Source organism: Eublepharis macularius, chromosome 15, assembly GCF_028583425.1.
Source record: "Eublepharis macularius isolate TG4126 chromosome 15, MPM_Emac_v1.0, whole genome shotgun sequence".
Taxonomy (NCBI): domain Eukaryota; kingdom Metazoa; phylum Chordata; class Lepidosauria; order Squamata; family Eublepharidae; genus Eublepharis; species Eublepharis macularius.
In genome coordinates, this window is record NC_072804.1 from 42220354 (window position 1) to 42243421 (window position 23068).

The window sequence follows — 23068 nt, forward strand, 5'->3', positions numbered from 1 at the left end:
TTTTATTGTAGCATAAGCTTTCGAGAATCACAGTTCTCTTTGTCAGATGCATGATACAAACTGGGCAAAAAAAACCCCAGGTTAAAGGTGCTACTGGACTCTTTTTCATTAAGAGAGAATATCACTTAAAAACCTTTCAGTGCAGTCCTAAGCAGAGTTACTCCAGCACTGTTTATTACAGTGCTCAGAACCACAAAAAATCCACTGGGGAAGAACTATAGGTTTCCAGGTACAAAGAGAAGACTACTAGGAAAACATGGTTAAGAGTATGGCCCGGGATGCACAGTCTAGAAAGAACATATAGGAAGATGCTTCGAGTCAAACCATTGGTCCATGAAATTCCATATTGACTGACAGCAGATCTCTAGGGTCGTTCAGAAAGAAGGGGCTGTGGCTGAGTGAAAGAGCCACTGCTTTGCATGCGGAAGGTTCCAGCTTCCAGCATCCCCAAATAAAAGGACCCAACAGGAGATCATGTGAAGAGTGCCACAGCCAGTCTGAGTCGACAATTCTGACGTTGATGGACCAATGGTCTAATTCAGCATAAGACAGCTTCATGTGCTCATGTGAGAAAGATCTTTCTCAACACTTGCCATCTAAGAGCAGAACCACAAATGACAAAAGGCACAGATTGGACACTTGTCAGCTTCCCTCAAGTTTTGATGGGAAATGTAGGCAGCTTGGTCTCGCAGCTTCACTCTCTGTCAACTGTCACTTGTCCAACATTCCGCCAAGCTGCCTACATTTCCCATCAAAACTTGAGGGAAGCTGACAAGTGTCCAATCTGTGCCTTTTGTCACTTGTGTTTCTGCTCTAAGATCCTTTATGTGGACATACCAGGGGCTTTCTGCAAGCAACACACATGCTCTGGCACAGCCTCTCCCCAAATTATTCCTGACAATCCAGATTACTGATCACATTGTCCAGAAAAGTCCTGCAGCTTTCAGAGAGAGTTTATATGCCTACTAGAGATGTCTACAAGAGAGGTGTTCACTATCTCTCTTCTCCTTTCTACCTGCTGGATATATTTAAAGTCTTAAAAAACACTACAGGTTTTTTTCCTCCTCCTTTCTTCTGCCCCTCACCCCATCTGAGTCAATACTGGAAGCCTGATTTTGAAAGGTTTTCCAGGAAGGTATCTCAACCCGGCTGAAATGTAACATTTGTTAGGGATAGTCGCACAATGAAGGGATTTGCCTGAAATAGTGACATTTCAGTATTTCGAAAATGAATAAACTTCTTGCCACGCTATTGATTGATTAAAAGAGATGCAGCATATGATTTCTAAAGCCTAAATAGTGGCTGATTCCACACACGTTGGATAATGCACTTTCAATGCACTTTATCAATCGTTTGAGGTTGATTTTTTGTTCCGCACATGAAAAAATCCATTCCAAATGATCTATAAAGAGGACTGGAAGTGCATTATCCAACGTGTGCGGAATCACTCAGTAACTCCGGTAGAATTCGAATTGTGAATTGCATTTTCTATTTTTTCTCCCTCTAATAGCTATCGAAATACAATTTGCAGCATCAAGACATGCCCGCTTTAGAGGAGTGTTTAAACAATTGTGTACGACTTTTATTACCTACCACCCAAACTGGTTGTGGGTGGTATACAGTTCTTTTAACACACAGGTGAAGTATCCACAAGCTGTTTTCACTCACTCACTGTCCTGACCTTGATAACAACTACTATACAAGATGCTCAAGATCTTGTTTATTGTGTTGTGGTGTGTAGTTTATAGTTTAAATAAAGAAAAATTTAATGTGAAGATCTCCAATTGGATCGCAAACATGTAATTGGACCTCAAAAAGTAGCCAGAGGTGGAGAGAAATAAAGATCAGGGTTTTTCCACTAGGAAGATATATATTTTTAAAAACCCTCTTTCTATGTCATTTCCCAAACTGAGACACACACACCCTCCCCCAGCTCCTTTTAGCACTGTTAGGGGGAAAGAGGAAAATGACAGGCATAGTGGAGGAGCCTGTCTTTTTCCTTTACCACATCTAAAAGCAGGCCATAGTACAATTTCAATTAAAGAATGGGGGAAAGTTAACCCTCCTCTTCCCTAGCACTACTTCCTTGATTCATATCACACCTCCTAGAGGTAGTTGTTTAGGACCTAAAACCCATTAGGTTTCCAGTTATGGATCTCTAATACATACGGTTTGCCCTTCAGATCTGAAGAAGTGAGCTGTGACTCATGAAAGCTCATACCCTACCACAAATTTTATTAGTCTTATAGGTGCTACTGGATTCATGGTCTTTTACTTCTACAGACAGAGCAACACAGCTATCCATCTCGACTCTTCAGAAGTGATTTTGAATTCAGAAGACATTTTCTGATGTATTTTTGCCCTCAAAGGGCCAGCAAATGCAAGTCTTTGGTGTTAATTTATTAAAATATAACTCCAGCCCAGTGATGTGATCCAAGATTAGGGTCACGAAGTATCTCAGCCCTATTTTATCGTTCGTTTCAATAGATGGAGCAGTCCACCAGAGATGTGCATTTGGACACATGACTTGCACAAGGGTCTAACATATGGAAATGTCAATCTCTAAGTTGGGCACTATGCTTCATCAACATTTTTAAATTCTAATTAGCCATTCTCTTGACACATCCTGTTAAGAGGCCTTGCCTCCATATTTCACAGAACCAAAAAAGAGATCAAAATCAATCCCAGGTTAGCAGGAAAAAGTCACAGAGACCTGTACACTGAGGCGTAACTTTGATGGGTACCTTTGTGCTATAAATGGTTGCCATTCTTGTCAATTTTTCTTGAACTGTCCCACTGTGTTGTGGTGAGCACCACCACAGACAGTGCAGAGATGTTTCTGCCAGCCCATTTTTATATCATCTAAAGTAGTAAGTAAATCTGCATCTGTAACAGGTAAATCTGAAATGGGTTTAACTTTGCTATACAGCCTCCCTAAACACCATCTCTAAAAAAGGAGTGGGGAGTAACCGGGGCAAGAAGGGCTTGCTAGTCAAAGGAGAGACTTGAGAGCTTCTCATTAACCAGCAATACCAATTCTATCTATCATGGGCATTATTTACTGCTCAGAAAATGGGGTTTGTCATTTTCTTTTTGCCTCCCAACCATGATCTCATCAGATCTCAGATGCTAAGCAGAGTCAACCTTGGTTAGTAATTGGATGGGAGACCTCCAACAAAGACCAGGGTTGCAGAGGCAGGCAATGGCAAACCACCTCTGTTAGTCTCTTGCCTTGAATTACCCCAGCAGGGGTTGCCATAAGTCAGCTACGACTTGATGGCACACATTTTCCCCCTGCCTCCCAATGCCATTCAGGAGGCACAGAAAACTACAAAAACTACTCCCAGTCAAGAAACAACAACCAGGAAGAATGCAACATTTATTTCCCATCTTCTGGGCATGTAGTAAGGGTCACTGAGGGTGTGGGGGGGGAGTATTTGTGAATTTCTTGCATTGTGCAGGGGGTTGGACTAGATGACCCTAGAGGTCCCTTCCAACCCTGATTCTATAATATCCCATTAACAAGAGGTCTCACAAAGAGCCTATATTTACTGAGCAATGCTCACCAGCATAGCCCCCTCTGCAAAAATAAAGTTTTGTTGCTTGGAGGGGAATCAACAGGAGAGAATGTGCTCCATCATGCATTTTTACAAAATTCCCTTGTTTTGAGCATTGAAGGTGGATGCCCGAAAATGCTTTCTGAAACAAGCTATGGCAAGGGTACACTTAACCGGACTTGTTTTATACAAATGAGCAACCACGTGATGAAGCCCAAACAAACCCCAAACGTCCTTTCCACAGTTGTGATAAGGTATTTCCTCATGGGTGCAAACACAATTAAATCTCATACGAAAACACTTTAAATTCCCTAGAGTCATGGACTGTACAGACTCTCCCCAATTCTCACAAGTGTAGTAGGTGTAGCAACAGCCTGATAAAAATGTTTGCATTCATAAACAGAGAACTGGATTCATGTTATCAAGACCTTGAAAGAGAGTTTTGTTTTGGGGGTGTTTTTTTTTAATTTCCTCATCACACTCACAAGACTTTATTTTATTACTATTTCGACTACCCATTTATTTTTCTGCACTAATAGTTCAGTGAGATCTGCTAGTCTGTCTCATAAGTCTTTTCTCAATTCACTGTTCACAAACTACTAAAAACCAACTAGCTTTTCACAAGTCTCATTTCCCAGTTCCCATACATGAGGCAACTGGTGTAAAACTAGCAGAAAGTAATAGACAGCAGGCATCTCATCCAAAAAGGAAGTCTTTGTTTGATGGAGGTAGCCTAACTCCAGAAAGGAAGGCGTCCACCAGGGGACGACAGCTCAGCATCCGAAGGGACTTGTGCGACACCTAGCCCCCAAAAAGAATGGCCATGAAGTTCTACAGCTATATAATTAAGAAAGTTTTAATTGAGAACATGTTTGGGGACTAGCATAGCCAGATGGCTTCATTAGTAAGGAGTTCCTTTCTTTATGATGGGAAATAGCCAATGCAAAACATGAACAGGGCAGGTTTCACTTCACCACCAATGGCTACGAGAACAGACTCATCCTATAGGAAGGTTATTTCTAAGACCAAGCAACATGCAACTGGTTGGAATGAGTCGAGGGTTATCTTGAAAGCCGGGCCTGATGCTAGTTCCTACAGCCCGTGGCAAGGTTTGTATAAAAGATGCTGAAGCAGGAAGCCAGCTGAGCAAAGGCAACATAGCAACTGTTCTGTAGGAGACGCAACAGCCCTTTTCAACCAATTTCCTGTCTTCAATGTGTCAGAAGGCAAAATGCCATCCATATTCCCCATCCCATTCTCTGTTAGTGGAAGAGCTGTAGCTGTGTTGGCACATGGTGGTTTGGACTGATGGCACTGTGTGTGTGTGTGTGCGAGTGCATGTGTCTCAGATTGGGATGGAGTTCCTCTTCTTTAGGTACCTTTAAAGCCCATCACACGGTTACATTCCTCTGCTTCATCCTTTGCTTGATTTCATACTAGAAATAAAAGTTAACCTAACTTCTTTTTATTTTTGTGTTCCAACGTTATAGGTTATCTGCTTTAGTCATTTTCAACAAACGCTTGTGCCATTTCTTTTTTTAAAAAACCAACTCCAGAGATCTGATTGAACTCCCTGAATGTTTCTTGGCATCTAAGCTAAATAAATATCTTCTGTTACTGTAAATTAATTCTGCATCTTCTTTCTATGTTGGACTTATATACAACTGGAAAATAGCTAGCCCACACCCACATTTTTTCCCTCCCACCTGTACCTACAAACTCAGTTTAGACATTGTGCGGAACCATGAATCAGACTAATTATGGTGAGTTTTGAACATGGGAACATTCCACTATTATTATTCAAACCAGGAGCTATGTTGAAGTGAGTTTCTAAATCTGAGTTATTCTTAACTACAGTTTCACATGATGCACAAATGCAGAATCCTGACACAATTCTGTTTTGGTCTCCAGTGTAAGCACAGAGTGTTGGAGTAGGAGACCCAGGTTGAAATCCTCCTCTCCACCATAAAAGCTCATTGAGTGGCTTTGGGTCTGTACCTCTATCTAACCCTACCTCACAGGGCTGTTGCTGTGATGATAAAGTGGAGAAGGGGAGAACGAGGTTGTAAGCCACTCTGGGTTCCCAAGGGAGAGAAAAGTTGGATATCATTATTTAAATTTTAAAAAATGATACCAAGCAACTCAAAACTCAGTTTTCTCTTGCCTTTCACAGCTTCTTGCAAGCAACATCCCTAAAGGAGTGAATGATCATCTATTTGTCAAATTGTGATTTCCACTTCTCCTGTTTGTAATATTTGTAGCAAGCACATGACCTCCTTTGTTTTGCAACTTGGAATCATACCCAGTGCATTATAGCTCTTAATGCCTTTCCCAAACTGGTCATAGTTCTTCAGTCAAGATGACCGTACAGTTGGCTGGAGTGGAGTCATGCAATGGGCTGGATCCAGAGGGGGCTCTCCGCTTCCACGATGACTCCTCCTGCGTCTTTGGATCAAACCCAATACTTTAGCTGACACAACTTGCATTGGCGATTTGCCATTTCTGCACCTGGGTTGCAGAATCAAAGCACAAATTGTTGTTCTGCTCCAGGCTTCTTTTCAACAGCGTATGTTGTATCTGCACACTTGGGTTTAACTGAGAATATGTAATAGCTAACAGTTGTCTTTCATTGATTCCATTTTATTGCGTACAAACCAAAGCACTGGTTCATCTGCATCGTGTCGAATTTTAACCCTGCTCTCAAGTCGTACTTGTGTATTATCTACAAACCCACCTCCTCCCTCATCCAAGTTGCCAATGCAGTGTTGAACTACTTGAAAACTACAGGACAAATTCATTGAAATGTGGACATCCTGCCCAGACAGATGCCAATCAATTAATTACGACCTGGGAGGAAAATACAAGTTTCTCGAGCAGCTGTCTACATACTTTATCACATCTTTACCCACCTCTATTTATATACATTGTTATATGGAACACATTCATTGTTGAAGCATGTCATAGGCTCACATTTTTCTGCTGTATCCCTGTGCTATGCTTCCTCCTCCCCCCTCCCCACGCCCTGCCACCCAGTCCAAGGAGGAAACAGCCAAACAAGCTGGCTGAGATGTGTAACATTTTCTTTTCTCCTTCTATAAGGCTTCCGACAGCATGCCTTTTTAAAGCATCTATTCTCCTTTTCTACAGTAATTCTCTGGAAAAGTGTTGCTCATTTGTCTGCCTGAGCCCACAAGCCTGTGCTAGGAGACTTTTGAAATGTCACAGTGAAACCCAGACAAACAAATCTAGGTTCAGAGTTGAACTAAAACCCTCTTTTTGCTTAGATCTTGCATCAGGCAGCTGCGAAACGGGGACAGTAACAAGAGGTGTGCTGGCAGAAAGCAAGGTATGCTGGTTGAATGTCTTCCACAGCCTGCAAGTTCTCCAATGAAGTAATCCAAAGGCCCAGCTCCAGAGCAATTCTGCTTGGGGCACTCCACGAGCAGGCAGGATGTTAATCTCCTTGCCTTGGAAGTCAAAGTAGATAGTGATACGTGACACTCTTGTCCACAAGAGTATCATCAAGCGCCAGAAATCACACGGACCACCTCATACAAGAAAGTCAATGCATTCTCAAGGAGGTGTTAGTCTTGGACGTCCCATTGCTAAAAAACCAGCCAAGGGGCTAACTCAAGCACCAAACCAAGGAGACGCCCAGAGGGTAACTGAGATTGCGACCTGTTTGGCTTTTCGCACGGTTAAGTCCTTTGAATGCTTCCTGTGCTGGAACATGATTCGGCTGTTCCTATTTTTTTTTTTAAAAAAAGGTGTGATAAACACTAGAGGTTTCTTCTACCCTCCTTGTTAAAATTTCACAGACGGATTAGAAATAGAGAAAGAGGCTGGGTGAGAATAAGAGAGAAAGGACGGCATTGAGACAAAGAAACAGCGAGGCACTGGTGGTTTTTATGCATAAAATTCCTCCTGCTTGTCAGGTTTTTGGTAGGTGACGCTCGCCTGTTTCGGCTCTTCTAATGTATAGCTCCCCTCATCTTTCTTTTTCATCCGGTAGATCAACAGCATCACCAGGAAGGCAGCAAAGAGAGCTCCTACGACCCCACCCACGATCACAGCTGCAAGAAGAACACAAAAGGAGGACGGGGTTAGCAATACGGAAGAAGGAAGGGAAGGAACACAAGATCTGTCTCTCCATGTTAGCTTAGAATCAGAACAAAAGGGGATCTGGTTCAGGGTCAGACTGGCCATTTAACTTACAGGGAAGGTTCCTGGTGAGCCATTGACAGCCGGGAATGAGCAGGACAGAGTCTAAAGTTTTGCCACTTGGTTTGGACCAAAATCAGATGATGAGGTCTGGTGGAGGTCTTTCTCATCCCTATTACATGATTTTTTTAAAATGGAGTTATCAGGGATTGAACCTGGAACCTTCTGCATACAAACCAGAGGTTATTCCACTCAGCCACAGCCTCTCTCTCTGCAAAACCGTGGAGATCTGGTGTCAATCAGATCCTTGTTTTTATCATACATATTGGTGTAGTGGTTAAAAGCAGCAGGACTCTAATCTGGAGAGCCAGGTTTGATTCCCCACTCCTCCACTCGAAGCCAGCTGGGTGACCTTGGGTCAGTCACAGCTGTTTCAGAGCTCTCTCAGCCCCACCCATCTCACAGGGTGATTATTGTGGAGATAATAACATACTTTGTAAACCTCTCTGAGTGAGCATTAAGTTGTCCTGAAGGGCAGTATATAAATCAAATATTATGATGTTATTAAACAATATGGAGGTTGATGGACCAACGGTTCGACTCAAAGCATCTTACATATATGTTCTTTCTAGACTGCACATCCTGAGCCATACTTCTGTTGTTAAATAACTGCAATTTCCCAGCAGTCTCCTAGGTGAAGAAGCTGATGACTCTTAAGGAGGAAGCAGCTGACATCCCGAAACCATCCCAGAAGACAGCATCCAGGTCACCTCAAGACCCCTTTAAGCCCCAAGAGACTAGGGGCCAAGCGACAAGTGACGAATGACACTTGAACAGCAAGTAGATTGAGTGGAGAGCAAGTGGAGGGCAAGTGAACAGGGAGGAATACACTTGCCGTTCAAGTGTCATTCATCACTTGTAGTTTGGCCCTGTCAGCTCTCTCGCCCTGGGAAACAGCGCTGTTTTTCCTCAGAACAGAACTCCAAATCTTGTCCCCAGAGCCAAGGGCAGCCCTCAAAATCTCTCTTTAACTGACCCCAGCCCTGTCAAGCGCTGTGCCTTTAAGAGCAAATAGTCTGTTTGAGAGAGGCGGGGCCTGCACCCACCTCTGAGCAGGACCACTTTGAGCAATCTGTCCATCTTCATCCTTTGACAAAACGTCACCTAAGCTTTCCGCTCTGTTGAATCCAGCTCCTGGAGTCAGCCCCATTGGTTCAGTCATCGCCTTGACTCTGAAGATCTCTGCCTTCAGGTGGACAGGACTTTTCATCACCACCAGTGATGGCTAGCAGCTCACCAGCCCCCCCCCCTACATCATCACTGTCAGCACTGCCAGTGGGACTGAAGCAGAGAGACCCCCTCCACAGTGCTGACCAGCAGTGCCATGGAGGCTGCTTAGCTTGGCTTGTTTCTGGGTCATTTTCACCTCCCAGTCAAAGAAAGACTACAAATATTTTTTAATAAACAAATAAAAGCAAGTGTGGGGGCAACATGGCAATGACAAAAAGACCACAAAATCCATCTTTAATAATAATAATAATAACATAACACTGAATTTATATACCGCCCTTCAGGACAACTTAATGCCCACTCAGAGCGGTTTACAAAGCATGTTATTATTATCTCCACAACAAAACACCCTGTGAGGTGGGTGAGGCTGAGAGAGCTCTGAGAAGCTGTGACTGACCCAAGGTCACCCAGCTAGCTTCAAGTGGAGGAGTGCGATCCATGTGCGATCTGAGGCACTTGGTTTCCTTTATAGCACCAAATACACACACATCTCAGCCCAACTCCCTGGGTTTATGTATTCATTTTATTTTTTTATTTACTGTATTTACACCCCACTCTTCTCCCCAATGGGGACCCAAAGTGTCTTAGATCGTTTTCCTCGCCTTCGTTTTATCCCCACAACAACCCCGTGAAGTAGGTTACGCTGAGCGGGTACGACTGGCCCAGGGTCACCCATGGAGATCTGATCCTCTCTTAGAACCTTCTCCGACACTCTAAACACGATACCACACTGACTTTCATTTGTTCTGCTGGGTTTGGTGAGAACTGCTACAGACACTGGTCCAGGTTTTCAATGCTAGACAAATGCCCCTGCACACGCCTTACCTATAAGCACTTCTTTTCTCTCCAGTATGTTCTTCTGAGGCAGCTGCGCAGCCGAGTTTCCAGAGTCTATCGTATTGTCTATGAGTCCTGTCTCAGCATTCTTCTTCAACCCTGGCCCTGCCGCCGGGGTAACCAGGGCAACCACTTCGTTACCGAGCTCTGTCCGAGTCGTGTCCTCCTCCTCATGGATTTCAAAATCTCCGCTGACAGGGACTTCCAGTTCGTTATTCAGCGCAGGGGAAAGGGTCACATCCAGAGGCTCCGTCTGTGAGAGCAAACAAAACAGGATAGAGAGAGTGGGCGGAAGAAAGAAAGATCCGTTCCTTTCACTGTGCAAAAGAGGGGAACGTCAGCCAGGGGTCTGCAACCTGTGAAATCAAATGCAGCTCTTTTCAAAAGGAAATGAAATTGTTAAGGTGCCTTGGAGAAGTTGGTGAGATGTTGGAATAACCAGTTTCAGAAAGGAATCACAAGCGGAAGGTTGTTATGGGACTAAAGGGCTTCTTAGAGATGCTTTACAGAAGGGGAGGTGATAGAAGTGAACAGCTGCCAGTAATCCGAGTCCAAAACATGCACAGATTTATGCCAGAGTGCTACAACAATTGTCTGGGACTTGGTAACATTGAAGCCAGCGAGGCCACCTCCCTAATGTTAACAACAGCCCACATACTCACCTTTTCCCCGTCAAGACAACCGTGACCACACTGTAGCCTTCAGCTTGGTGGGACCATAACCTGCTCGACCATAACTCCTAGCTAGCATGAGGGAACAATCCTACCACCACACAACCTTAGGGTGTAGCATTTTGGGACTGTCAGACCTTGCGCAGCTTAAGAGTCAGTCCTGAGGGGTTATAGGGCAGCAGTTCCATGCAATTTGTGGCTTTGGCATATTATATGAACCCATAAAACTGCCTTAAGACGGCTGGTCTGTCTAGCTTGCTATTGTCTACTCTGGCAGCAGCTCTCCAGGGTCTCAGGCAGAGAAAGATCTTTCCCCAACTCCTGCGACCTAACAGCCTTTAACCAGAGATGCTACTGACTGAACCTCAAACCTTCCCTACACAAAGTATGTGTTCTGCTATGGGGTCACAGACCCCTGAAGGCAGTGGCAGATCTCTTTCTTTTGGCCCAAAGAGGAATGTATCTACATCTGACTGCCAAAGTAGATATCATGGGGTGGCCATATTTGTGTACTGGTGTGCTGTGTTTACATCTAAGAGATGGGATGGGAAGGCTTTATTTACCCAACACAACGAGCATGTGGATGAAAGGATCTACCCCCTCCTTTCCTGCTTTTACTTCTCTACACCCTTTGGCTTGAAGATGTTTCTTCTCAGCCCAGCACACTTAGTGTCTATAGGAAGAGTAGGCAGAGAGGCAACGTACAGGAAGGGGAACATTCCATTTCCCTCCATTTTAATACACCCCTTTTGTTGTAAAAAGTAGATATTCCCCATCTTCAATCCTCACTTCAGGTGTGTTGAGGACCAAACATGGCTGCATCTGAGCTGAACAGTTTGCCCCTGAATCTGCTGTCTGAATACCAAATAAAGGGTGAAGCTGAGAGAAGAAATTTTCCCTCACACCTATTCCCCCCGCCCCCCTTCTTCCTTTCTCATTATCCCAGTTGCTGCCTAGCTGGTGCCTCCATCTTCCAAGACTTTACTGGAGGAGAGATCATCAACCTAGAACTTCACAAGGCCTCGCTAGATACCACAACTTTGTTTCTCTTTCGTAACAGGGCTCATTTGAAGGACGGAAGTAGCTCAGAGCTATCTACGAAGCAAAGAATTAAATAGGTTTTTTTAAAGACAAATTACTCCACTATTCCGTTAAAGCATTCTTCAGGCCTTCTGAGGTTGAAGAATGAGTGTGACAGCAGCAAACAGCTGCAGATTAACTCATTCTCCCTTGTCTTCATTCGTCCGCAATATCCTTCATATCCTTAAGGATGACATTCAGCCACCGGGACTTGCTGCTAAGATGGAGGCATCATATGTCATCATGGAACAGCAAACAGCATTCAGGTACATTTGAAGTTATACTAAGGATACCCCCCTTCCTGAGCTGCTAGCTGCAATGCCTTTTTCTGGCCATACACACTGGTGGCAGCAGAGAGCAATCCATCAGCATCCCCCTTTAGCGAGTGGCCGCAACGGTAGAGCAAGATGCCTGAATACTGCTGCCAGATTTCCCAATCTAGACTGTTGAATATCTCTTCCCCCACAAGTGCAGCTGTTCTTGCAGGATGTTGCCACTGTACAACTTCAATTACAAATGAGCACACCTTCCCCCAGACAGTCGTTCCATTGTAAATAACAATCAGGAGTCATGGAACACGTTTTGGAAGATCTTGGAAGATTAACGTTTTTGTTCCCGCATACGCTTTTGTGGACTCGAACTCAGTTCTTCAGATGCACTGAGATCCTTGCTAGGCAGTAATTTCACATCGGAGGTATGTGTGGCTGCACGAGGGGGCAGTGGGACATCATATATTTATTTATTCAAAACATTTGTTGGCCTACTTTCTACCTTATGGCACTCAAGGCATCTTACAACAGACATAAAAATACATTAAAACCTCAATTTAAAATCACTATCTAAAACTATCAATAATAGTAAAATAATCAAATACACGTTACCAACACAGCAAGAGAGAGGGAGAACCTGGAAAAAGACAAATGTACAGAGTATTTAGGGTTTTTCACCCCATTTTATCTCAACTTCAAGAAGTGAGCTGTGGCTCACGAAAGCACATACCCCACCACAAATGTTGTTAGTCTTATAGGTGCTACTGGACTCTTGCTCTTTTCTATAACTTCAACACTGACTGATTAGTAGCTTTCTGACAGAAGACTTTTAGTGAACTGATTTTCTGACCCGGTCTCTGTAACATGTGTATAATAAAAATCAGCTTTAAGTATTTACTGTCTTGTGCATCTGATGAAGTGAGCTCAGACTCATGAAATCTTGTGCTGGGATAAACATTTTTAATCTTTCAGGTATTATACTCCTCTTTCGTTCCACTTTTTCCAAGCGAGATATCTAAGAAAACCTAAGGGGGCTCTCTCACACACTGTTTCTTTAGAAGTTTCCTCTATCAGTTCTTTTCTTAGCTTCAGATTTAGACGCCTGTGGAAAAAATATGTATTGTTTACTCCTTTCCACCCCAGCTTTCTCCACAATGCCTTTCTCCCTAAAGCTGCTTACATTATTCTCCGCGCTTCCATTTTATCCTTACAATAACCCCGAGTGGTGGCTTAGAGCAAGCAACTGACTCAAGGTCACCTAGAGAGCTTCCATGGTAGAGTGCGGATTCAAACCTGACTTTCCCAGATCCTAACCCAACACTCTTAACCACTGGTTCCAGGACCCAAGGAGGAATTCAAGCACTGAAGTCTTTACAACATAAGACCAGGGCTTTTTTTCAGCAGGAACACGGTGGAACAGAGTTCCAGAACCTCTTGTAAATAGTCACATGGCTGGTGGCCCCGCCCCCTGATCTCCAGACAGAGGGGAGTTGAGATTGTCCTCCACGGCCAAGCGGCATGGAGGGCAATCTAAACTCCCCTCTGTCTGGAGATCAGGGGGCGGGGCCACCAGCCATGTGACCATTTTCTCCGAGGGCAACCCACTGAGTTCCACCACCTCTTTTCCCAGAAAAAAGCCCTGCATAAGACTAGAAGCATATCTAGCCCAACATCCGGTTTCACACAACAGCCAACCACTTGTCTCAGAGAGCCAACAAACAGGGCACACAGAACAAGTCCTTCAGCTGATGTTGCCTTCCAGCATCGGACTTTCAGAGGTTTGCAGCCTCTCGGTGTGGAAGTTCCCTTCAGTCAATATGGCTAGTAGCCACAGATGGACCTCTCCTCCGTGAATATGTGCAATCCCCTTTTAATACCATCTATGCAGGAAATGTTCCCTGCAGTACAAAGAGCAACGCTTCTGAGGCCTATTTGGGCCAACAGCCAGGAGGGGGAGGCAGAGACTGATCACTCCCGCAAACCCACACCCCCTACAACAACAGGCCTTTGCCTATCAGCAAGACAGAGCTCCAGATGTGAGGAAATGCAACCTTGTGAGGTTTTTATGTTAGGATCAAAGGGAAGGTGCCTACATCAGCAGACTGAGACGTTCAGCCGAGGTTCATATTATATGTCCTGCAAATGGTTCCTAAACAGAGGTGACCATTTAGTGATATTGTCTCCTGGCTCAGGAGAGAGAAGCCATACAGAGATTACAAAAGAGTGGGATTTTTCCAGAAACCTTCCCAAAAACATCCTGAACTGAGGCATGTGTGGGAGGGAAATATTTTGGAAATATTGATGTCAGAAGCTTTTAGATAATATCCCACAATGAAATGTTCCAATATGTTCCTACCACCTCTGCATCCTCTGGGAATTAGAAAAACACAAGATAAAGGGGGATTTCCCTAAGGGAAGGGGAGATGGAATTTCCCCCGATTTCCCCTTCCTGCTGCATTTTGCCCTCGTGCCATTCTTGAGGGTCCCGATACTGCAGGAGCCACATTCCAGGGAGATTAACAGGGGGGAGTGGAATTGTGGGGAGGGGGACAGGAAAATTCTCTTCCCCTGATGAAACTGCCTTCTTTTACCAGAAAGTTTAGTCTGGATCCAATCCAACATCCACCCCCCACGCCCACCCATCCATCCAAGGATTCCCCAGTAACTCCCTGCTGCTTACATCTCTGCATAATGTTTAACACATTGGTCGTTCGTGAGAGTTTTCTCAAGGGATGCCTGCTAAAATCTGTTATTTGTTTAGATACTTACATGCTTCTTTTCTCCCCAAATAATAGCAACAACATTTGATTTATGTACCACCCTTCAGGACAACTTAACACCCACTCAGAGCAGTTTACAAAGTATGTTATTATTATCCTCACAACAATCACCCTGTGAGGTGGGTGAAGCTGAGAGAGCTCTGAGAGAGCTGTGACTGACCCAAGGTCACCAGGCTGACTTCAACGGGAGGAGTGGGGAATCAAATCTGGCTCTCTTAGTCCCGCTGCTCTTGACCATTACACCAAACTGGCTCTCTCGTCAGAGAACTTGAAGAAGCTTACAGCACTGGTGCCCCCTCCTTTTTTTTTAATTCTCACATTAACAATCCAGTTAGGCTGAGAGACCCCGCACCCTGGCTACAAAAAAAGGTGGTTGGATTGCCCATGCGGCAATTATGAAGCCACGCCTTCCCTCCAGAACAACATTTCAAATTTCTATAATTTTTTTTAAAAGCACTGAATCTACCATAACAGGTGCCTGTTCTTTAAAAAAGGCAAAATCCTTTCTAAAAAGTAGGAAGGGACATAGAAAAATGACAGCCTGGTATGCATGGGATTAGAGACATTAAGGAAAGGTGAATAGTCAGCACAGCTTGCCCCACAGTAGGCTAAAAAAAACGCTGCCAGCTCTAGGAATGGAACTTCTGAACACACACTTCAACCTTTAACCTGAAATAAATCTCCGTACCTGCGTTGATTCTGAAGGTGATGCTGTACTCGTGGGCTGCAGCAACGCAGTGCTTCTCTCAATGACATCTGGATCTTGTGATGGGCTCGGCTTTGGCACTGCTCTGATTTTAGTTAAGCTGGTGGTCACCAGAGGAGCTGTGGTGGCTTCCATACTGGGTGCTGCAGTGGCAACTGTCGGCGTTTCAAGCGTAACAGCCTGTGTTGTGGCAACAATGGTGATAAAGGGTGGCAGGGCTCTCAGGACGGTTGTGGGCTTAGAAGTGGTAGTTGTAGTGGATGCTGTGGTGGTGGAGGCCGTGATAGTTGTGGTGTCTCGGACTGTGGTGCTGGCTGTAGTGGTAACCGCTTTCCAGATGGTGACTGCTGGTGCCTCAGTTGCTCTGGTGACATAGAGGCCACTGGTAGCTGGATCGTAGGTGGTTTCCTCCGTGGGAAATGGTGCAAAGGGAGTTGCTACAGGCTGTACTGACGTGACAGGCAACACTGCTGGGGTTGTAGAAAGTCCAGCAGAAGTGTCCGTGGTAAGCCGCACAGCTGTCCTAATCCCAGACTCCCGTTCAAAATCTAGAAGAGAAACAACTTTATTTATTCACTTATTTCTATTTATGTCATTTATAGTCCACCTTTCTCATTGAGACTCAAGGCAGATTACACAATCAATATCAAAGACATTTTAGAATACATGTAATGGGTATATACAAGCAATTTTGTAAGATTTAAAGAAAAAGAAAGATTTACAGACTTAAGAGAGCCAGTTTGGTGTAGTGGTTAAGAGCACAGGACTCTAATCTGGAGAGCCGGGTTTGATTCCCCACTCCTCCACAAAGCCAGCTGGGTGACCTTGGGCGAGTCACAGTTCTCTTGAGCTCGCTTAGCCCCACCCACCTCACAGGGTGATTGTTGTGGGGTAATAATAACACTTTGTAAACCGCTCTGAGTGGGCATTAAGTTGTCCTGAAGGGCGGTATATAAATCGAATGTTATTATTAATGTTATTATTAACAATGTTGAAACAGAGCATAAGCAAACTCCATGACTGATAGATTACACAACACAGGAACTACACAGTAGGATCAAACTTACAGCAACAATACTGAACTCTATGGTCCATCACTGTTCATAGCAATAGTAGTGAAGTTTGTGGTCCTTCCTTGTACCTTTACTAATGGATTCCCTTAACCGTGCTCAGGATCCTCATATTGGAGTAAGCAATCAGCAGTAGGCAATTTGGAGGACTGCCACAGCCAATATAACCTGAAAGACACTTACTACACCTGGGCATTGTATTCCTGTAGCTCAGTTCACTTCATTGGTTCCAGCTACTGGTCTCACCAAGAAAAGGTGAATGAAAACTAACAACTGGGCAGGCCGTGGATAAAATCCAGCAGTGATCTCAAGTAAGTTGATCACACTAGGCAGAGAACATGAGACCTATCTAATAGGTGGCCACAGCCACATATGGAGATATCTTAAGGCAATGATACTCCAGCATTTGGAGGGAAGGACACACTTCTAATCTTATTAGACTTTTCAGGAGGAAACTCTGTGCTACTTTCCTCCATGACATTAAATGTAGATATCTCACGTCAGTTAACACTGAACAAGGTTATATTCTATTTTTTTAAAGCTTGGCTTTTTATTTATAAGATATAAGATATGCCCTGATTTATAAAACATAAGGTATGCCCTGACCTGGATAGCCCAGATGAGCCTGATCTTTTCAGAGCTCAGAAGCTAAGCAGGGTTGGTCTTGGCTAGTAATTGGATGAGAGACCGCCAACAAAGACCGGGGTTGCAGAGGCAGGCAATGGTAAGCCACCTCTTGCCTTGAAAACCCTATTAGAGGGTTACTATAAGTCAGCTATGACCTGACAGCACTTCCCCCCCCCGCCCACCCATGCTATTCAGAAGGCACAGAAAACTACATATTCCCTACTCCCAGCCAGGAAATGGCAGTCTCTTGCCATGAAAACCCCAACATGGTGTTGCCATAAATCAGCTATGACTTGAGGGCACTCTCCACCACCACAGAGATTAGATATAGATATAGATACAGATATAGATATAGATCCATTCCCAAGTTTTTGAAAGACCAGAGTGGGCACTGTCCACCACCACAGAGATTAGATAGATAGATAGACAGACAGACAGACAGACAGACAGACAGACAGACAGACAGACAGACAGACAGACAGACAGACAGACAGACAGACAGACAGACAGATAGATAGATAGATAGATAGATAGATAGATAGATAGATAGATAGATTCCCAAGTTTCTGAAAGACCAGAGTGGTGAATTTCACACACATCAAAGAATCACAGAGAATCATACAGAGAATCACATACATAACACTTTTTTAAGCTCAAGCGCTAACACTAGACAAGTCATTTTGAACTGTGGTGAACATAGATATAGATATATAGCACGAAGCTGCATTTCAGGGCTATTTAACGCATTATCCAAATCTGCAATCGAGCCTGCTCTTCCTCGTTCACTCTGTTCCTCTCTTCTTCCCTCCTGACCTCACATCCCACCTCCAAGAAAGTTGCAACCCACTTTTGGGGTCTGAACCCATAGTATGAGCACCACTGCCTTAGCATAAAAGCAGTTCTGCTGGATCACACAAAAGGTCCACGTAGATCAGCATCCTGTTTCCTACGGCAGCCAACCAGATGATACATCCAGAAGCAGGACATGAAGGCATTAATATAATAATCACGTGCCATCATGTCACAACCAACTTACGGTGATCTCCTTTCAAGGCGAGAGACAAACAGAGGTGGTTTGTCATTGCCTGCCTCTGCATAGCAACCCAGGACTTCCTTGGTGGTTTCCCATCCAAGTACAAACCTGCTCAGCTCAAAAGTTCTGACCAGCTTGGGTTAGGCCTGTTCAGCAATTAGGCCTTCCCTAATGTTACCTCCCAACAGCTGGCATTTGGAAACACATCGCATCTGAACATGGGGACTCCATTTAATGATAACAGTTGCTGAGTGACCGATGCTTCCAGAATTTTTAAGTCTTCTTGCCAGCTATTTAAGCCTACCATTGTGTTCATCTTGCCTGACACAGTTTACCGAAAATGTATAGGGTTCTCTGCCTGATCTCATCAGATCTCAGATGCTAAGCAGAGTCGGCCTTGGTTAGTAATTGGATGGGAGATCTCCGAGGAAGACCAGGGTTGCAGAGGCAGGCCATGGAAAACCACCTCTGTTAGTCTCTTGCCATGAAAACCCCACCAGGGGTCACCATAAGTCAGCTCTGACTTGAGGGCATTCTCCACCACCACATATGGCTCTCCAGGGTCATAGACAGAGCTCCTTCCCAGCACTTAAAATCCTCAATAACATACCCTACCATAATAAACATAATAACGTTTCAAATCATCTTCACAATAATCAGTGACCAACACTCAAGTTGGGGTCTGCAATATGCAATATACATGTGTCATAGTTTCGCAGACGCCACTGCAACAAGGGCCATATTTTAGATGATCTGTTTGTCCTTGGCTGGTCAAAAGGAATTCCGTTTGCTGCTTGTCTGACCAGCACTCATAAACTGTTAAACAGCTGGAGCAAAAATCTGTCCTGCATTGTCTCAAGCAATTGCACAGAGAAACACACAGTGGGGCGTATCTTCTATTACTTCCCCAGTCCAAACAACGTCAACTGAAACTTTCCTCTTGCGGAGAACAGAAGATTTGTATCAGCAGTGGGCTGCCTTGAGCTTTGGCAACTTGTTTTTCACCTGAATCCCTGTGGCTCACTGATGTGTTTTAAATGTACAAAGCACGATTACGGACTTGGTGGGGGAGAGAATCCACACAACGTCGAGAAGTAAGGAAAATAGCCACTAGCGCTGTTTGCTTGTGCAAGAATTCATGGTGTACTATAATAGGCAGGATCTTACGTTCCTCCTTAAACCTCTTGAGCAAACAGAAATACATCTTTGGATTCAGGTGACTTCCACTCAGCAACCGTGCTTCATGCTTCATGCATCTTTCATTGCTACTGCAAATAAAAAGGCTTGCACAGGGGCAATGGAGCATCCACGTGGTTTCCCCCACAATTTGAAGGATTCTGTGCCCCTCCCACAACAGCCTTCCCCTCCTGCACCAACAGAAGGGCTTTTTAAAATCTGTAATTGATATATTCATTTTGCTTAGTTTCAGGGTGGTAGCTGTGTTGGACTACAGTAGAACAGTAGAATTTGAATCCCGTGGCACCTTAGACACCAGCAAGATTTTCAGGGCTGTATCTGAAGAAGGGAGCTTTGACTTTACAAAGCTTATACCCTGAAAATCTCCTTCGTCTCTAAGGTGCCACTGGACTCAGATCCCTTTAGCTTACATTCAGTAATTGACATATTGCTGACATATCGCCTAAGACTATACTATAGCAATATGTTAATTGTCCCTAGTGGTGGGGCGTGGGAGTGGAAATGGCAGCTGTGGGAGGGCTGCAAAAATGTGCACCTTCTCAATCACACAGCATGCAAACATATTCCGACTGTGAATTTCCCAAAAGCGTGTAACAAACATCCGTTGGGAAAAAGTGAAGCGAGGTAGTGGAAAACTCAGGTAGTGGTTAATTATGGGGACAGGTCTTGTCGATGCTCCGAACCCTATCCCATACATCAAAAAACACTGCTCCAGTTTAAATACTAAAACAAAGCAAACTTTCCACATGGAAAACAACCTTCATTTCACTTTCCATCACTGTAAAACAGGATGTGTTCACCTATTTAGGAAACACCACCCCTAAAAAGGGTTTCACATGCACTCAATGACATCACAATGTGATCCCTGATTGGCTAGGGTCACCTGGCAATCAATCCAGGAAGCACTGCCCTAACTCTACATTGGGTTCAGTTGCCTTCAGTGATGCGGCGTGTGGCCAACTCAGATTGATTATGCAGTATTCACTAAATGATTAGCACATCCCACAATATGCCATGATCTCATAGATATCAGACAGAGAGAAAGAACAAATGATCGAATATGTGTCAGGGGAGAATGAAGAGAAATCCAATTATAGTCTCCATAAAAACATTAGAGAAATCGGGCATGTGACAAAGCTGCTTTCTATTGCTTAAGAATAATTTGCCTGGATACCAGGAAAGCTCTATGGAGCCAGGCTACCTCCTGGGAATCACATCATGCCTGTATGACTGCTACACAACCTAAAATAACATGAGGAACTGTAAGAGTGAGAGGCAGTGTGAAGAGGCAGGGTGTGCAGACTGATGGGGAAAGCCTTATCAGTGCAACTGGAAGTGTGTCTGGGTTGGAGGGTGCTCACATACAGGCTCCAAGAAAGAACGTAGAGAAAGAAGTATTTCTCTCTCTTTCTCACAATACAAGAACTCATGGGCACTCAATGAAACTGCTGAGCAGTCGGGTTAGAACGGATAAAAGGAAGTACTTCTTCTTCACCCAAAGGGTGATTAACGCATGAAATTCACTGCCACAGGAGGTGGTGGCAGCTTCAAGCATAGACAGCTTCAAGAGGGGATTGGATAAACATATGGAGCAGAGGTCCATCGGTGGCTATTAGCCACAAGGTATAGATGGAACTCTCTGTCTAGGGCAGTGATGCTCTGTATTTTTGGTGTTTTGGGGGGGCAATTAGTGGGAGGGCTTCTAGGGTTGCTTCCCCACTGGCAGCCCTCCTGAGGACACCTGGGTTTTTGGCCACTGTGTGACACAGAGTGTTGGAGTGGATGGGCCATTGGCCTGATCCAATATGGCTTCTCTTATGTTCTTATGTCCTAATGCTCATTCCGGGGGCCCTCAAGACACAGTTAGATAAATACATTATCATATTCAAGCTATAAATACTGAAGAACCAACTAGGAATAGTGCGGTGTAGTGGTGAGATTGCTGGGACGAGGATGGGAGACCCAGATTGAAATCCCCATGTTGCCCAGCAAGCTCGCTGACCTTGGGCCTGTAACAGCCTTGCCTACATCACCAGGTTGTTGTGAAGATAAAATAGGGAATGGAAACTCCGTGCTCTTTGAAAGTACCCCAGTCAGTAGCATCTAACCCACTGGCTGTAATCATGTGATGGGAAGTCACAGGAGAGGAAGTGGAGGAAGAATCCTAAAAAGAAATCTCCACACAGAGTGACCTCACCTCACCCTGCTGCTTTTCTCAGAGTTGGTGCAAAGTAAGGCAGAATATACGGCTCCCTCATTCTCCACAGACATGCACACGAGCAGCAGTCCTTCCAAACAGCAATGACAACAAAACAGTAGCTCTCTAGGAGTTTGTAACCCAGCGGGTGGGGATTCTCAGTCCACCTGAAGGTCCCCAAAACCATGGGCTGAAGACCACAGACCCAAATTGATGTTTGATACCCAGCCTAATTCACCATGGCCATTTCTGACACATATACTCACATCCTGAGCCGGAGCCAGAGTAGATCTCATCTGTTTCTTCAATTTCTTCATCTTCAAAGGAGTCATCATCTCCAGAGCCTTCCAGGTCAATGGGTCGTTCGTAATCTTCATTGTGCCAACGTTGAGCCTGCAATCAGAAACAAATATTCCTCTGAAAGGACATAAGGCAAGGAGTCACGTAGGCACCTGATGATTGTGCAGTTGGGGTGCCACAAACATAAAAGGAGATAGCCTGTGGTAACCACCCACCTTAGCTCTGAAGGTGAGGGCACCCTGAACAACACCTTAACAGGCAGATTTGTATGGAACAAATAGTCGTTCCAACACCCACGCTATATGTAGGCCAAAGCCAGCACTTTGTGTCGTACTCATACCCCCAAACAGACTGGTAAGCAAAGCAGACCTTGAAACTCAAGAGTGCTAGGTTATACAGACCTGGGAGAACTACATCCTGGGTGGTTTTCTTCAATGTCCAAAGTGATCCTATGGAATCCTAACTCAAGATCATCTTTTAGCCCTCCTGCTAAACTGCTGCTACCAGTCCAGCATTTACGCCCCACCTAATCCAGAGCAGTTTGACATTTCCAAACACGCTTGCCAGCCCACCGGTGCAAACCACATTTCCTTTCACTCAAGCTCTCACTTGTAGTTTAACTTGGGAAAAAACCCAAAGAAGGACCATCCCCAGCTGTTTCCTACCTCTATATACTCAAATGCAATTCAGACAACACCTCGTCTCCTCCTAAGCATTTTGAGACTGCCAGAGGTTGGTGGTAAGCACACATGAAGGCTGACAGGGAACGTAAGAACATAAGAGAAGCCATGTTGGATCAGGCCAATGGCCTATCCAGTCCAACACTCTGTGTCACACAGTGGCCAAAAACCCAGGTGTCCTCAGGAGGTCTGCCAGTGGGGAAGCGACACTAGAAGCCCTCCCACTGATTGCCCCCCCCAAACACCAAGAATACAGAGCATCACTGCCCTAGACAGAGAGTTCCATCTATACCTTGTGGCTAATAGCCACTGATGGACCTCTGCTCCATATGTTTATCCAATCCCCTCTTGAAGCTGTCTATGCTTGAAGCTGCCGCCACTTCCTGATGCAGTGAATTCCGTGTGTTAATCACCCTTTGGGTGAAGAACTACTTCGTTTTATCCGTTCTAACATGACTGCTCAGCAATTTCATTGAGTGCCCACGAGTTCTTGTATTGTGAGAAAGGGAGAAAAAGACTTCTTTCTCTACCTTCTCTATCCCATGCATAACCTTGTAAACCTCTATCATGTCACCCCTCAGTCGTCATTTCTCCAAGCTAAAGAGCCCCAAGC

General features: G+C 44.6%; 1 protein-coding gene across 1 annotated transcript in view; it reads right to left on the reverse strand.

Moving 5' to 3' along the window:
* Nucleotides 1–691: 691 nt before the first annotated feature.
* SDC3 (syndecan 3) overlaps nt 692–23068 on the reverse strand; it is a 102399-nt gene continuing 80022 nt past the window's right edge. The window contains exons 2-5 of the mRNA XM_054999468.1: nt 21742–21868; nt 15334–15899; nt 9834–10098; nt 692–7630 (exon numbers count right to left, since the gene is read on the reverse strand). Of these exons, the coding sequence (XP_054855443.1) occupies nt 7464–7630; nt 9834–10098; nt 15334–15899; nt 21742–21868 (1125 nt within the window). The 3' untranslated portion in view covers nt 692–7463. The remainder of the gene's footprint in view (nt 7631–9833; nt 10099–15333; nt 15900–21741; nt 21869–23068) is intronic.